Source organism: Photinus pyralis, unplaced genomic scaffold (genome assembly GCF_008802855.1).
Source record: "Photinus pyralis isolate 1611_PpyrPB1 unplaced genomic scaffold, Ppyr1.3 Ppyr1.4_LG8, whole genome shotgun sequence".
Classification (NCBI taxonomy): Eukaryota; Metazoa; Arthropoda; class Insecta; order Coleoptera; family Lampyridae; genus Photinus; species Photinus pyralis.
In genome coordinates, this window is record NW_022170819.1 from 31,026,382 (window position 1) to 31,044,378 (window position 17,997).

At 33.8% G+C, this 17,997-nt stretch overlaps 1 protein-coding gene across 7 annotated transcripts in view; it reads right to left on the bottom strand.

The window, feature by feature from the left end:
* Window positions 1-7,033: 7,033 nt before the first annotated feature.
* Window positions 7,034-17,997, bottom strand: part of LOC116178078 (protein Gawky) — a 52,974-nt gene continuing 42,010 nt past the window's right edge. For all 7 annotated transcript variants that reach the window (XM_031497376.1, XM_031497381.1, XM_031497380.1 and 4 more), the window contains one exon: window positions 7,034-16,685. In XM_031497376.1, coding sequence (XP_031353236.1) covers window positions 16,374-16,685 — 312 coding nt within the window. In that variant the 3' untranslated portion in view covers window positions 7,034-16,373. The remainder of the gene's footprint in view (window positions 16,686-17,997) is intronic.

Below are 17,997 nucleotides of genomic sequence, written 5' to 3' on the forward strand. Positions count from 1 at the left end.
AACAAAAACTAAATGTTGAAAACGGTTGCCATTATTAGCCAAACAAAAATAAAGTCTGTTTTCAAACGAGTTTTTTTACGAACATTATTGAAGGTCTCTTTAGATATAGTACGACATTCTTGAATAATTCTTTCCCGTAGTTCTGCAATTGAAACTGGTTGAGTTTTATAATTACACCATCGATTTTAGGTGATCCCACAGAAAGAAATCAGGAGAAGTAAGATCTATCTTGGAGGCCATTCGATTGGACCTGTTCTTTCAATCCATTGGTTGGGATATTGTTCGTTCAACCATTGTCGAACTGGAAGGGCATAATGTGGAGGTGCTCCATCTAGTTGAAAATGCAACAAATTTTCATTTAGAAATAAATTGCCTTGTATATTGTCTTTCTGATTTTCCAACTCTTCAACAATCAGTGGTTGTATATGGTATTATCCAACAGTTCGCTATATAAATGTCACCATTTAAACTTCCTTCTATGAATATCGGTCCAATAATGGCATCCCCCAAAATACCAGCCCAAACATTAATTTTTTCTGGACACTGACTATGTCCTTCCCTAAAGATATGCGGATTTTTGTCACTCCAGTAACGTTTTGTTTATAATAATAATGACATTTATTGAGCACACACCATACAAAGAACAGATATTTAAACATTACATTACATAATGGGTGACTCAATAGGGCGAAGTTCAGACTGGAACGGAATTAACATTGCCGTTCAAATAGAAAGTAGATTTATCACTAAAACAAATGTTTCTTACTAGTTGTGGCTCAGCTATAATTTTGTTGATCATTGTTTCACAAAACTCAATTAGTCTATCTGGATCATCATCCCCAAGTTCTTGAAGTATCTTCATCTTATAAGGATGAAAGTGGTGAAGTTTCAATATCTGCCAAACTGATTCATGGGATAGTCCTGTCTCTTATTCAGCTGCTCGACGAGTTGACATTGAGGGATTTATGGCAAATTGCCCAAGAACTTCAACCTGAGCTGCTTCATTAAGCAATCTTGGTTGCTTTCTTTTTTTTATTGATAACAGATCCCGTTTCTTCGAAATTAGCGACCAAATCTTGAACATAAGCATGGCTTACATTTCTCCCGAGATGTCTCTCATTAAACGCTCTAGCTGTTCTAAAAGATTGTAGAATGTCTTTCAAGTAGAATGTAGTGTACTTAACCCCCAGCTTCTACGCTAACTTCACACTACAAGAACACGGAAATAAACTAATCTCGGTAACGTTTAAAAATGGCCACCCGAATGCTTTATTTCATAGTCTAAGCTATTCCCTCCAAAACTAAACAAGATCCCGCTTAAATTTGAAAAGTGGCACGTGATAAGACATCTAAAGGTACCTTTACACTATAATATATCTCATATGATTTTTTATATGATATGTCGTATGATATTGACTACCAACATATTTTTCGTACGAGTTTTAATGTTTTACTTTACACTTCATGTGACTTATATTAAGTAAAAACAGAAGTTACATACAGTGCCACCATGCTCAGAAAAGCCCCGGAAAATATGCGAACTAATTTTGAAATAATTCAGGCTGGCCAATGGGCCAATAGAACGTCTGCAAAACGACGCGATACATTCCGCGCCATAATTATTAATTATTCCATTTTGACAGTTGACGCTTCACGTTATTTTAGTTTACACTTTGCTTCTTGTATTTGCTTTATTTTACGTTTTCCGTCTACAGTTTTATACACACTCTTCTTTTTCAAGGCGCATATAGCTTGGATCTACGATCTGATAAGGTATGTAATTCCCTTAAAGTGTCTTTAAATTTTGCATCAGAATGTACGGTTTAAATTTCTAGCGCCCTCTGACACACGCTCTGTCAAGGCGGTTGCACATCAAACGTAAACGAAATCATAAACGTAACCACAATTCGTAAAATTTGTGTGTGTTCACATCGAAGGTAATCTATAACCTTAATTTTGAAATTTTCCTGAAATACGCGGCAAACAAGAAATGGCTAAAAATGATTATGCGTTTTGCTTAACATTGCTATTGTACACTCGTAATCGAAATAAAACAACTCTGGGTAATGGAGTTAAGAAAAGACGATGGTGGGTGCGACCCTTAAATTCCACATCTATTGTCTCAAGGGCAGACGCAGACATACTCTTTTATATTATACACTAAACAAGCAATAAGCAAATTATTTAGACTAAATAGCGGTTTATTTTGAGTAAAAGTGGCACCTTGAAATTGAAAACATAAAATAGATTTAGGTTATAAACAATCAGCTGACGAATGCGAGCATGCGCTATAAGCTTTTTTACATAATCAGAAACACAAAGTTGAAAAATTTGAACTCAATTTTACAAGTTATGTGTGATGAAGGTCACCCAATAACCGTAATCATAAGCGTAACTCCATGTAGCAAAGGACATATATTTCAGGCATTTGAACCTTATGATTATGGTTCTGATTACGCTTACGTTCGATGTGCAACTAGCTTCAGGGACTTTCTGAGCGTGGTGCCACTGTAAGCATAACCTTCACTGAATTAAATTTAAAAATGGAAAATGTTATACAATCTCAGATCTCCATCTTATTATTGTTATTATTAAAACGAACAGTTATAGAAAAAAAAAAGTAATAAAAAACCACGACGGCTTTGGACAAGAAAATGGTTAGAGAGGCGAAATGAAGCGCTTGGAATCACTACAATGCTATTTAAAGAATTGCTTATATTTTCAGGATTTCTGTACCTGCTATTTCCACATTATTCCGGAAACAGTGGATGCCATTTATACTGTCTTAAAAGATGAATATGATTTTCTACCTCAAAAGACCACTACAAACAGTTTAAACCAGACAATCAAATACATAAATATTTAGTATTGTTTATGCAGTTTACTCAAGTTTTCAGATTGTACACATGAGATACCACAGCAAAATGCGAAAAGTAACCACAAAAGAGCGGGAATCACTGGATATTTAAAATAAGTCATGTCATTTGTCATGCAGAAATAGAAACATTCCTATTCAATGATATACATATTATTTCCTTATGAGTTATGATTTGTCTTATGACCGCGCATAATACCAAAAATAGTATAGTGTAAACACAAATCCAATTGCTTGTTACTTATCATATGACAAATCACGAGAAATATGATAGTGTAAAACCTTAAGGCAGGGCCCCCTTATGTTGGTTGTAGTCTTGTAGACAATGCTTTGACCTGAAACACAGTAGGGAAGGAACGTAAAATAAAACACTCAAATTGTGAAAAGTTTGTTTAATAGTGATTGCAATTATTGTTGATTGTAAAAACTCGGAAATTTAAGTCCAAAATAAATTACATTGCAAAAATAAACTTTGAAAATGGTAGGTCACCGAATCAAAATAGAAATAGGCCAATAAAAAAACCAGCCGTTAAATTAATATCAAACTGTGTAGTAAAATAATATTAATAATAATGGCCTTTATTCATATTCCGTTCAAAAAAAACACAACTAAAATAATATATAAACATGTACAAAGAAAAGAAGAATCGAATTTATGAACCGCAGTGAATGGGCGAAGTTCAGATTAAAATATCTGCTCTTACACTTTACCCACAACACATACATATTTATGATGGCGAATGAGAATCCTGAGGCGCTTTCTTTCGGTGATCCAAACGCGTTTGGATTGTGAAATCACGTTCTTTCGAAGTGTGATCTTATGATCATGATTGCTAAAATCGTGAACAAACTGAACATAAAAGTTTTATGAACTCGAATTCCTAACCTATAAATGCAAGGATATTTTTGCTCAAATGTTAGGTTAGTCAATATTTGTAACTGAAGAGGAGCATAATCGCGCAAGTACTTCCACTTGTATTTCAATTATTTTCATAATCCAAACAAAACATACGTAATTCGAATGCAAATGTGTACTATACGTAAACTTAACCATACTTTAATTTAAATTCGCGCGTTCTTTCGTAAAACGTGATCCTACGAATCACGATTTTGAAATCACGATTGCGAAGTAGCCGAAAGAAAGCGCCTCTGTTATAAAATTAAAAAAAAAATTCACTTCTGTAGCGTACAAGTATCAAAAAAAAATCAAATAAAAAAAAATAGACCAATACAAGTAAAAAAAAATAGACCAATACAAGTAATCAAATTTTAATTAATGAACACATACATTGACTCTCAAATAACCACTTTTTTGTTGTTAATTGTTTTGTAATGATGTGAATGCGTAACATAAAATTATAACAACACAAAAAGTAGCAGGTACTTCAAGAGGTATAACAGGTTAAAAACAAGTTTTGGGAATTATGGGTCAGGTAAGCAGGTACCAAGATTCTAAGAAAGGGTGAAATACACAGGATGTGACTCATCTTTGGTGCAATAAAGTCCTTTTGTTAAAAGCAAGATGGCAAATTACATGACCTTGTAGGCAAATTTAACTAAAAACAAAATACGTGGAAATTATTGAATCGCGACTCATTTATCGAACATAGATTCTAAACTGAAGAGCTTTGATTAGCGTAATCCCGCTCCTGCAAGATGGGTAGCCCGCCCCTGGTTTCGAGCCTACAATTGGATATCGAAGACAATCACGGAATTAGGTGTCGTACTTCGAATGGTTACAGTTTTTACCACCCCCGTGACTTCTTCATTCACGGAGAAAATGGTTAGTAACAAACAACAAGTCAGTACATACATCAAACGAATCGGTAATTTCCACTTATTAAAATAAAATTATCAAAACTTACATGAATGTTACTTCAGGGACAAGACCAAGTAATTAACATCAATAAACATAAGTTAAGCAAGCATTACACCAAAAACGTAAACAATTACAAACAATAGCATAACGGTATTACACATGATTCTGCATTGCGGTTAAACCAAGTAAATTTCAAAAACAGATTCAAACACACGAAAAATATAAAATGCGGCATACAAAACACAAATACGATATAAAGAAATGCAAAAATTACTACCTGTATTAAATAACACAAAATTACAACAAACATCTATGGAGCGACGCGTTCACGACTGCCATTCAAGACAAGATGATCAACGTAACCCAACCCCCGTCCGTGCTTAGATGGCGCAGGCAGCTTTTTCCCACCTAGAAATTGCATGGTTGCCAACTCTCAAAAATGTATGTATCGTCGTAAGTTGTATATACGGGTAGCGTTGGGCAAAAAAATCGATTAATCGATTACCTATAATCAAACGATAATCGATAATCGGGTTTGATTATTCTATTAAATTAATCGATTATTTGATTAATCGATTATTTGATTAATCGATTGTTTGATTAATCAATTATTAAGTAAATTTTAATTGATTATTATTAGCTGGATCATCAGTTTACGCAAAAAGGAGCACTCACAGCTCACAAGTATTATTTTATTTTATAGCGGATGTTAAAACGTCACTTTAAGCAGCTAAAATGAATTAAGATTGTATCATCAAAACTAAAGCACACCTCATCGGAGAGTAAGCTGCCTAATCATTTATTTTTATTTATTTTTATTTTTGACCTTCATTTTCAAATGGGCAGGGTTTCAGCCAAGGCTGTTCTACCAACCAACCCACTATGCATTTGCAAATATCCATGCCCGAACCCGGATTCGAACCAGGGACACTTTGTTGATTATTGATTAATCGATTTGCCTAGTAATGAACGATTTGATGAAAAGAGTAATGGAATTATTTTTTATTTTTATTATTAAATAATTAACGTATTAATGCATACAAACAGATATTTATCACTCCTTGTATGTGACAATCGACTTTTGATTAAACGATTAGGTGATTAATCGATTATTTGATTAATCGATTATTTGATTAATCGATTAATCAGTGTAATCGATTATTTTTCATAATCGATTATTCAAACCCGTAATCGCCCAGCCCTATATACGGGGTGGAACCTCTCAATAGTTATTTTAAGCTATAAGGAATGTAATTGGCCCATTAAGTAGCGCTCCTGTATGTCAAACCACATGTCACGCAGTAACACAGTGTACGCCACATATATAACCTCAAACACCGCTACACAGAGAAAGCGGTTGCCGAAATATTCATCGTACGCTGCTGTAGTTGAGCGAGTCGTTCACCAGACATTTTAGGTAGTAGCGCCTCATGAAGCGCTTCGTCTGGTGAACGACAGAAAAATTGACCAAAAAAACGAAATATGTAATAATATACAGGGGGTTCCAAAAAACACGCAACTTTGACATAATCACCCTGTATAACAATTGCAATTTTGTTGAAAATATTTTTAGGTTGTAGCTTTACGGGTCCTTCCACATTCCCCAACTATGACATTTAAATATGTGTGTTAATAAAATCATAATCTTCTACCCACACACTAAGGGCCCAACCTGTATATTGAAAACTGTAGGAGCAAGTAAATCCTTCCAATGGATGGACAGAGAATGACTGAAATAGCACACCCGATTTCGTTGGAAATTACGGTACAAATTGGATATTTTCTAACTCTATGTACCCGGTTTACGGTGCCCTTTTTTTAAAACAAAATAGCAAGTCCTATAAAACTTTGATTCTTTTGCTATCTTACAATCCTCATTATGGTACAATGTGGAATGAACTCTTGTGACAATGTAAGTAGATAAATAAAACAAAAAAAACTTTTACATTTAAGACAACCTTTATTACTGAATGCATACTGGTCAATTGGGTTACATGTACAGAACAGCTTTACAACTTATAATAGTTGTTCGAAAGCACTTAAACATATCTTAAACCTAAAATTAAGTTCCTACTGCACAGTTATTGGTAGACATGGTTGGACTTGAAAAAAACCATTCGATATTTAGAATGATTTGAAACGGTGCAGTAGGCAATTATTTGTATCTTTTTAACGTTTATACACTTCTTTGTTACACTACAACATACAATTGAGTCCTTAATTTTCTCTAAAATTGTTTTCTTTATTGAAATGTATTTTTAATACGTAATTACTTTTGGGGTATGCAGTAGTAGAATAATCAGATTTGATTATAATTTTTGTCTAAGTTCTTTGATATCACCGTGACAATTTGGCCTGGTCCCCTGAGTATACCCTCCCTCGTACACAGCGAAGCATTGGCTTTTACGAGATTCGCAAATTGTCTCTCATCTACCAAGTCAGATCGGGTGCAACAAAGTCAATGCTTCATTTAAACGTGTAATCCGTTCGCGAAACGAAACTTGATTAAGACCGTGTAGTAGTTAGTCGTACAAAAATATCAAACTTGCGTGATCAACCTGCTTCGGGAAGTGATGCTTAAGATAATATTCTTAAAAATTGTCAAGGTTATCACATTTTAAAACCTGATAATTATAAGGGAACGAAATTAATTTAATATTGCCATTAGTATTCGATTACATTTCTTCGTAACGTATAAATATTTAATTAACGAAAATAAATTTCTTTATTCAAACACAACCATAAAAAGTGCAGGTAATCGTTAAGGTAGACACAGTCATTTTATAGGCGAGTCTCAAAAATAAAGGAACATACATTTGGAAGAAGTTAAGGTTAAAAACCTCTCTGATAATTTCAATACGTCGTCGATTGCTTAACATTTAATGATTGTAAGAAATATTCACATTATTTTTTTTAGTTTTTTAACAACGCAATATTATAATATTAAATTAAAATGCTACTAATTGGAATATTCAGGCATTAACTGGACTAGAGTTAGGAGGGAACTGTTTAGGCCATCGGTTACAATTACGTAACACCGTTCGAACGAAAAGTGGGTAAAAAAATGCCGCTTCAATTTTCAAATTTGAATAATGGTAACTGTATAATCTCGGTGTTCAATTGTATACGATCCATAACAAAACAAAAAAGGCACAGATGCACTAAGTGTTAAAAATGAACACGTTTATAGTACAAACTTAAAGCTAATAACCCAAAACCTAACGACTAACTCTAAACGTATGCAAGGGAATAACGAATGCAATTATAAAACTAGACTTTCACAAAGTAAAACAAAGGAATAAAACGGGAGGTGTCTAATTTCAAGTCTTTGTAATTAACGCCCGAGTATGTTAAAGCAAATTTTACGGTCCGATATTTTTTGAATAAATACGCTTATTACACCTAGAGGTTTACCTTATGTATACTCTAAACTTATCTTAAGTATGTTTTTATATATTATATACTATGAAATCATAACAATTGTACAGAGCTTTGTAATTATCAGCCAATATACACATATATTGCATTAAATATTAAATATACACAGCATATAAGCGTATGCGGCCCACAAAACCTTCGCAAGGCCGCTATGAGCAAGAATTTTCTAGCAATTTTGGCACGTAAACTTTGATACTCTTCTTTTAAACGCGTCAATGAAAAGTGATAATACTATTACAAAAATTTCATCAATACTAATGGCGACCGAGACCATAAGTAATCACAAGACTTTTTCGGATGATGAGGTCAAATTAATACTGTCTTTTATTTTTTTTACTGAAATCATTCGACATTTTGGCAAACAACCGAAACAATTATTAAAATTAAGCGGCTAACTTTAAGAGCACCTTTCACATATGGACCTACATGTTCTTTTTTAATTTCTCACTGTGCAAAAATTCTTATTTTCTAAACGAAACGTTGAAGTTGCCTCCCTAAACGGTGGCCGTGCGACCACCGGGATAAGCAAATTCAATCACCTGGTATCCCCTACAGTCTTACTCGCCATTTCATGGCATATTCTAGAGATAACCTAAATGCGTAAAACTACGTTAAATAGGGAGAGGAAAGAGAGAGCTTCGCTACTTGTCAGTTTAAGGCATTTTCTTTCGCGATAACACAACGATGTAATGTTGCCAAATGTTGTACTCTAAAAACAAACGCCTGTTATACACAGAAGGCAAAAAGTGTGCAAATTTTCTCTACTTTTGGCATTTCGCAACCGAACGAGTACGTGCGGAATAATCAAGAAAGGTGTATCACTGCCTTTAAAATACCTATGGGAAGGAATGTAGAGTATCCTTAATATTGCCGTAATGAGAATAAGTGATTGTTGTAACTTAAGCCTAAACAGTGAATATCTACTATATTAAAACCTGAGAGAGTGGGCCTAACCTTCAGTATAAACCCCACAACAAACTACTCTAACTTCCAGGCATCTTAACCATTGGGCGCCTTGCCCCTATAGAGTTAGTGGCGTGAAACGTAGCGTTATGTTACATTTAATCTACATATAATCTTCTTTTATTTATATAAGACATACATAAATTCAATATATCTTTTTACAGTTGGCAGTTCCAGCTAGCTTAATCTCTGTTGAGATCAACAAACTAAATAAGGACTGAAAATCTCTACACTCGCCTGCCTACCCGTCACGAAATTGACGTCAAAATGGCAGATTAGTGCGGAGATATCGACATACTATCGAATCAAAAAACACCTTATTTTTATAAATTTTAAGTGTCATTTTTCAAAATGTAGGGCTAAGTTATTAATAATTAAAATTTGTACAACTGGGGTGAAAGGGGGCAAAAGACGTTACTGTCTCTTAAAAATACACCCGGTCTTAATGTTTTAGAAACCCTGTCTAAAATGTCAGGCCCGTGATTAAATTGCACATTTAGAGGCACTTCTGTTTGTGCTAAAACTTCTTCTAAAGTAATACACAGATCACGACAGTTAATGCTTACGTTGCGAAAATAGTTTCGTTTAATACGATTTACACCCTGCAATTAATGTACACTTCTACGATGAAAATGCTACCGATATTAAGTAGACCCGCTGATTTGCACATGCTAACGACCGGTCTACGATAAAAAATAAAAGGCACTGTATTACAAATTTAAGATTAGGAGAGAAACGAAAGCCAGATGCTGTTGTTAACATAAGCACTTTCTGTCCTTGCCAAATTCTACACAAAAATTAAATACTAAAAACACTATCACAACCTCGGCTGGAAGATTTTGGCGGGAATTGAAGAATAAAAATAAAATATGACACTACAATTGTCTTTGGTATGCATTGACAAGTTGCATTTGATTTTTCCAATCAAGATGGCAAGAGTACGCAACGAAATTTTGACTACACAAAAAAAATGATCGAGATAGAAAGCGTACAGTTTAAATAATACTAAAAAGAAGTATTGCACGTGACAACACAAAACGACTATAAGCTACACGTAATACAAATATTGACTAAATGCTGCCGCTATCTTAAGTCACTGGATACGAAACCTAACTCTAATTACCCACCAACCATTACGACTTAGAATCAGACACAATTATTTTTATTTTTTTTTTGTTATCGGACCGCTAAAATTAACTTTAAATACTCCTAGGCTCTTATTTAATTGATAACGTTAATCTTGAGAAAAGCTTGCAAAAATACTAATCGACTGGCCCTAACCAACGTTTACAGCACCACGGATTATTTTTCTTCAAGATTCATTTTCCAATTAAATACGCGATAATACACTCGGTTTTTTTTTTAAACATTAAGCTCAGGTCTGTACAATCACTTAGGGCAACTGAAGACCAGCAAGCCACGATCAGGAAGTGTTCGGTATTCAGTGTTGTTTTTATGACGTTACAGTCAGAGGCACATAGTTTGGTAATCGTAAAATGGTGAATGACGCACCTACCAACTATAAGCTTAAAAAGCGCGCGCGCGTGAATTATTATTATGGTCTCTATTTGATGATCGAAAACGGAAAAAAACAACTCGTTGTAAGTAAATGTAGATGCAAATGCCATCGGGTCACGAGATAAAAATTTCGTTCGGTTTAGCTATACAGGATGTGTACAGGTATGGTGCCCAGAAGTGGTTTCACTATTAACATTGCTTGCAATCGTTATATCAGAATGAATTTTTCAAAAAACATACAACTGTATCTAATACTATACGTGCAATTGATAAAAAATTTTGAATCTCATTTGATTTTTTGAGATCATGGCCTGCTTAATCTGAAAAAAATTTTAAGCACATTTTTACCTTTTAAAATCCAAGATGGCCGTGACAAATTAGAAAAAAAATTTTATGTTGAGGTTCATAATACACCAAAGTGTTATTATGAAATGTTGTTTAGAATATAAAAAATTTCACAAATATTGGATCACTTTGATTAAATCAGTGTTTGAGTTGTGGACTACAAAACAAATACTGTTTAAAGGACATAATTTCATATTCTAAACAACTTTTCATAATAACAGTTTGCCGTATTATTGACCGAAATGGCACTTTTACTTCAACATAACATTTTTTTCTCATTTGTCACGGCCATCTTAGATTTTAAAAAGTAAAGATGTGCTTAAAATTTATTTCAGATCAAGCAAGCCGGGATCCTAAAACATAAATATTGCCTTCCAAAAATCTCAGTAATCCATGACCTTATATCACAAACAAAACGGATTTTTCCATTTCTAAAAAATTTAAATTTGGAAACATTTTCCATTGTTATTGCATTTCCCATTCAAAACACACAAGCGGCGACAGCAAAAATTAGTTATTTATGTACCTTTGAATGATTTCAAAAAAAGCGAACGAGCAAAACCACCTGCATAGCAACCGACACCAAATTTATACCTCGATCAATATGGCCGAATTTAAAGAGACTGTAATTGATATTTGGGGGAAGGTCAAGTTAATTAAATTCCATTTTAATACTTGACTAGACTATCTGTAGTACAGGAAAATTCCATCGATATCGGACCACAAGTGAAAAACCGACTTTCGTGATGTAGCTGTTCTAGTCCAAATTTTAAGAATTGATTTTCCACCGCCGGTATTTTTGAAATTTTCTTGTACTATACCAAACCCTACTCGTTTTAAAACGTTATTGTCACATCACTGCTTTAACAAAAAACGTTAAAATTTTGACAGTGTCGAGGAGAATTTAAGATTTAATTAAGTACATCACTCGAGAAGATATGAATCATCGAAAGAAGAAAAAAACTATAGCTTCCCCGTTTGCGCAAGATTATGTATATTAAATAGCGTTCGTTTGAATCTACAAAACTACGAATTTAGATTGGTTATTTGGCAGACTTTAACCATTTCGAAGTGTCGACTTCGATAGAGGGTTTTAAAAAAGTATGACAGATGTCGAAAAAATCTCTTTAGTGATTCGAATATATAAAAGTAGATGCAATGTCACACTAGGTTAATAATTGTCTTTAAAAAGGCCCTAATTTTTTTATTTCCGAAACGTAACACAGAATTTACGACGAGAAGCATAATTTTGCATCACGTCGGCTTACTTATTGATATGGTTCAAAAAATGAGGAGCATTCCAACACACATTAAACTTTGGCATACGAAAAGTCTTAATTTATACAACAAACAGCCAATCGATACAACATTGTGGACTCCTACTATTGCCATCTCTATATTAATAATATACAATGGACTCTTTTTACGGCTCAAGATTTTTAATACATTTAGTTGTAAAAATGTTCTCGTGATGTAAATTAAGTTACCGGTAGTAGACTAGATAAAATTAGTACGTGTATCTGAAGAATAAAAATTTGAGTATGTCCTTGAGCTGTTTTTAGGAACCAGACTATTTTTGTCAGTCTTGATTTGCCGATACTGTAAATAAAATTATAGGATATTTACTTACAACTGAACATATTAAAATACTCAAAATTGCTCTGATAAAGATCCGTAAGCTCAAGTAAATAACACCTTAAAACCTACAGAACACCAAGTTTTATTTCCTACACTAAGGCAGATATGCCATCTAAATACATATATTTATGTTAAGGTTCATATATTATATATTTCTATTAATTATAAGATATATAGTTTTAGTGGCGATGATTATATATACTTGAAACACAAGTGGCACTTGGATCACAAATACTGTAAAATCTAAATCAAATACTACGTTGCCTACATCTTTTCGCATCAAATTGGCGTTTGGTTAATTTTACGTATTCAATCCGTCACGCAAAGATAATTAGTCGAGCATAAACGGTAGTTTCTAAATGATAAATGTGCCTGTGAATCGGACATCAAATTAAATTGACACGAGTAAGTGATTATAAAGCCAGAGGCCACAGTAGTGAATGTTATTGTGCACAATCTACCCTATCATTATATAGATATCGGGATAAGCTGAGCTTAACTTAACCTATCTTTTTTTTTCGATTTTTCCGATTTCATAAATAAACAGTATATTAAACTACATTTTTTGAAGGTACACGATGTCAGACATAGATTATTTACTAGTCAAGTATTCCACATCTCGCTACGAGAGAGAGAGAGGCAAAAATCATACTCTCTACCCACTTATTAAATATGTAGGTAATCACAATTAAAAAATTCGGTGGTCGCACAGTGTCGTGGTAAAACTAGGTTAGGGTTCAGCGAAATGTCCCGATAAGTGTAATTTCAAACCTGCAACCACCTTCTTTCTCCATATTGTTTTTTGTATTTAACCTTAAGCTACAATTATTAAAAATAGCCTATCAGAAGATCTAAATAAAAATAAAACAATTCTCTATAGCTTTTGGTACAAGTACTATATACTACTGTTAGTATGTGTGTTTTTTTTTTGTCGTCGTCTTACTTGTCCCAGACGTTTTATTCGAATCCGTGCCCCGTCGTGAACGCAAACGAAAACATCGTCATTCCCTAACACACTCGCGGTTAGGAAGCCACGAAACTATTCTATTGTTTTTTTTTTAAAGCACGTGTATCTAGTTCCCGTTAAACCTTTCCGTTTATGCATCACAAAAATCGTAATACCAGGCCAACGAATAAACCGCAAGCGGCAAACCGAGAGATGTTCAGTGTAAGGCATGAAAAAACATTCAGAATTGGCTGTCAAATATAAGCAATACACAACAAGAATTCCCAACTACCAAAACCTTAAATACTAAATAATATCGTAAATACTAGTCTAATATACGTACACATACTACAAATTGGCAATAAGATACTAGATTTTTAGAAACTCTATGGAACTCACAAGTAGGCTATCCGAGAGGCCAAGGTAAAGCGTTTCTTTCTTGTAATTTTAAAGCAGTGAATTCATACCTCCCGATATATAGCCTTATTTTGCACCATACATTCACTGTATTTTGCATGTTAATTACAATTACCGTCATTTTTCCACAATTTTCCACGATAAACGAACCGATAGAGCAATTAACGACTTATGTAAGATATGATTTATATAATATACCGTAGGTTACATGGACCACAACAACCGCCGCCGATTATAAAACAAAAAAGTTAAACGGGTAAGAGTGATTAAACTTGCAAAATACAACGTTTAGAAAAAGCTAACAAAGCTTTAAAACAAGAGCTCTTTAAAACGATTTTTTTTTTTGCGTTTTTTTAAATATTTTTAAAAATTAAAAAGCCACTTAATAGTCACAGCACAGTTGTGTACATTAAATACATATGTTAATTTTCATAACCTGTAGGTAAACCTTAAAACTACCGTCAACTTCATAGAAATATATCATTTCGATTTCAATGAAATTTCGACAGAAGAGTCAGTGTCTGAGAGGCCGGTTTTCGCAAATTGTTACGCACGCTTATATTTGTACATAAAAAAATATCGACGCTCGACGTGCGCGCGCGCCGCGGATTTAAGATCTTTTAATCAGTCTTTTCACTAGAAACAGATTGGTAACACCGGCGCGACGGACCGCGACACCCAACTTCATTACATATGGACTAGATGGAAGTACGTTTAGTTCATTGATTCTACATTGTCAAAGTCCGTCCGCCGTCGATTAACTGCGCACGCGTGCGTAACAAAGTCGATCAGCCGCCGCCCACATTTCGCAAACATTCACACCTTTTTAGCTATAGATGAATCGATTTTTTGATGAACACCACAATAACACAATGTGATTGTAGGAATTCATAGTGAAATTACTACTACTATCGCGAAACAAAAATATATTCGTATATATAAATATCGATTGCTTCTTTCTTTTTTGCTAGAAATAATAGTGTAATTTTATAATTTGCTCGAAGGTAGTACAATTTCACGTACGAACTAATCACAGTTACATATGGACTATTATTTTATAAACATATTCAAGAATCTATGGCTAATATACAAAGTACATAGAATACAGACATTATAATAAAATTTATATATATAATTTTTTAGCTTAAACTAGAAACGATATATTATCGGCTATTATTTAAAGTGTTTATTACTAATTTTATTTAAGAATACTTGTGTGCAGTCTAATTTGATTGTGTGGTGTTATGTTATCCTTAGCTGCGCCTCGTTAATAGGCGATTTCGCAATGAATTATATAACAAAATATGATCATTTTGTATGTGTATTTTTTTTGATATTAGAAAGTGGAGATCACAGGTTTGTGGGGTTAACAAAGTATGGTGCACCGCTACGTTTACGTACACAACATCACATTCAAAATTCGTGGCACTAACGAGTATCTAAATTAATGGCGGTTAACCAATTTTAAACAATTACACAGTGACCATGACGCACCAAAAGCAAACAGGGGAGAAATTGATAGTTTCAAAGTATTTGGTTGTAACATTGCACTATTATTCAGTTAATACATCAGTCTCATTACTTTACAGTGCAAATTTAAGCGAAAATTGAATAAAATTTGTCAACGGAAATATCACAATTATAAAATGACAACTTTTGATTGGAGCATTTTGTACTTTACGGTTCTACCACGACTTTAGAGAAAAAAAAAGTGTGTATATAAACGCAACGCACCGGCCACACTGGGAAAACAAACACATACAAACAACTTAGGTACCTTAATTATCAACATTTATATACAAAGATAGGAATATCTATGATCAGAAAAACAATTCAACATGTACGCAATGTTTCAAATAAATAGAGGATATTACTTTTGGTCACAAAATCTTGTATTAATGGGACTAGTTCGGGTTACGTTAGGGAAATGTCACACAATTCGCAGTTGAGCTTATTATCAGTAAACTGTATCCTTCGAATTTGGAATATTGAAGCTTAAGTCACGTTAATGTTTGCATAACACAGTTGCGTTAAGTGCTTACTAATACTTAGTAGAATTGATAGTCGGTAGCAACGTAAAAACGCAAATAAAGAAAGGAAAATTAAAAATTACCACTACACAACTACAATATATATATAATAATATAATAAAAGAAATCACTTATAATGGCATGCGATTTTACGTCACTGCGAAAATCAAAAATTAAACAAAAAAATGTACGATTCTAAAACAATTCTAAATCACCATAAAATTAAATACACAAAGTTGTAACAATAAAAGATCATTAAATAATACAATCAATAAATATCTGTTACGAAGATAATATTTAAAACACTTAAACCTATAGTTTAATAGTTTAAAATTCGAAATATGTGCATTGTAATCCACTCTTTCAAATAAACTTTGTCGACAATTACATTGACTCACCACTGCCCAGTAGGTCTCCCGGCAGGAAAGAGTTTAAACTAGATGGCGTCGCCCTCGACTGATCGCTATTGTCCAACGTGCCGGAACCCCATAGGCTCGTCGTCGACGGGTTATTCGGCCAGCCCGTGCTCCACGTATCGCCGGCGGTCGCGGGCTGTTTATTTGTACTTCTCCAGCCGCCCGAGGAGCCGCCCTGCGACGCGACTTGTTGCAGCAAAGATTGCGCCTCCCAGTCTGTAGGATTTTCGGCTAAGATTGTCGTATTGCCCAACACGCAGTTGTTGAGGGCGGTTTGTGCCTGAAACAATATCATACGTTGAAGACAAACTTTAAGGGTACTTTTGTTTTCAGTTTCAATATATTTTACTCGAACTCCACACGTATTGGAACATCTCCAAGTCAAATATCGCTTAGATCTTAATGTATGACAATGAGTGGTGGTACAAACGTACTTATTTTCTCTTTCACAGTTCAAATGTATTATTTTTTATGTACCCTGCATACTGGGTGTCAACAAATCTATGAGACAAGACAGTATTATTAGGTGTATGAGATTTGGTACAGGTACATATGTTTCTCTTTCCGCTCACTTGAAATGGTCCCGGTTTTGAATTTTTAAACGGAACACCCTGTATATTTTTACATTTTTAGATAAAATTAATAAATTTGTATCATTAGATTAGTCAAAAAATCCTTTTTTCGGAAAGGTTGCCATTTGAAAATACTAGGTTAGACACGAAAATGTAATTTGCAAAACAAGTTGGAAAATGCGCCAAAAAAACACATCAACCATTTATAAAGTCAATATTTTGATCCGGTCCAAAAGAATTTAAAAAAAGATTCAAACCATTTTTGGGATTCATTCCAGCTCTATTTTGACAGAAAGTGGCCAATCAAAAAAAAACAAATAAAAAGGTTCTCGTGTAATTTTCCATGAATGATCAGTACTTCCCAAAAGGCCATAGCTATGTGCGCTGTGAATTTCTTTACTAGAGGTATATATGGTTAAAAGTTGAAAGAAAAATCTCCATAAACAAAAAAGTTGGCGCGTTGCGCAGTTCGCGCATGCGTGGATTTGATTTTTACTACGTGTGATATGTTTACTTTTCCCAATGACAATTGTAGTTTTCAATTTTTACTACATATGATATGTTTTTCTTTACTAGAAGCATCTATGGGTAAAATTTCAAAGAAATATCTTGATAAATAAAGAAGGTGGTACTGACTGCGCATGCGCACATCTAATTTTTGCAATATCAGTTATGTTTGCCTTTAACAGAAGTATCTGTGATTAAAATTTCAAAAAGATATCTTGAAAAATAACAGTTGATATTGCGCATCCTGCGCATTAATCTGCTGATTACAGTATGTGATACGTTTGCTTACACTAAAATTCCAAAGAAATATCTCCATAAATACTGAAGTTGCCATTTGCGCAGACCTGCGCATGCGCACATCTGATTTTTAGTATATGCAATAAATTTTCCTTCATCAGAAGTATCTGTGGTTAAAATTTCAACAAAATATATTAATAAATAATGAAGTTGACATTGCGCAGTTTAATTGTCAAGATTTTCCTTAGCTCAGGTGCTAGAGCTATACGCTACCGA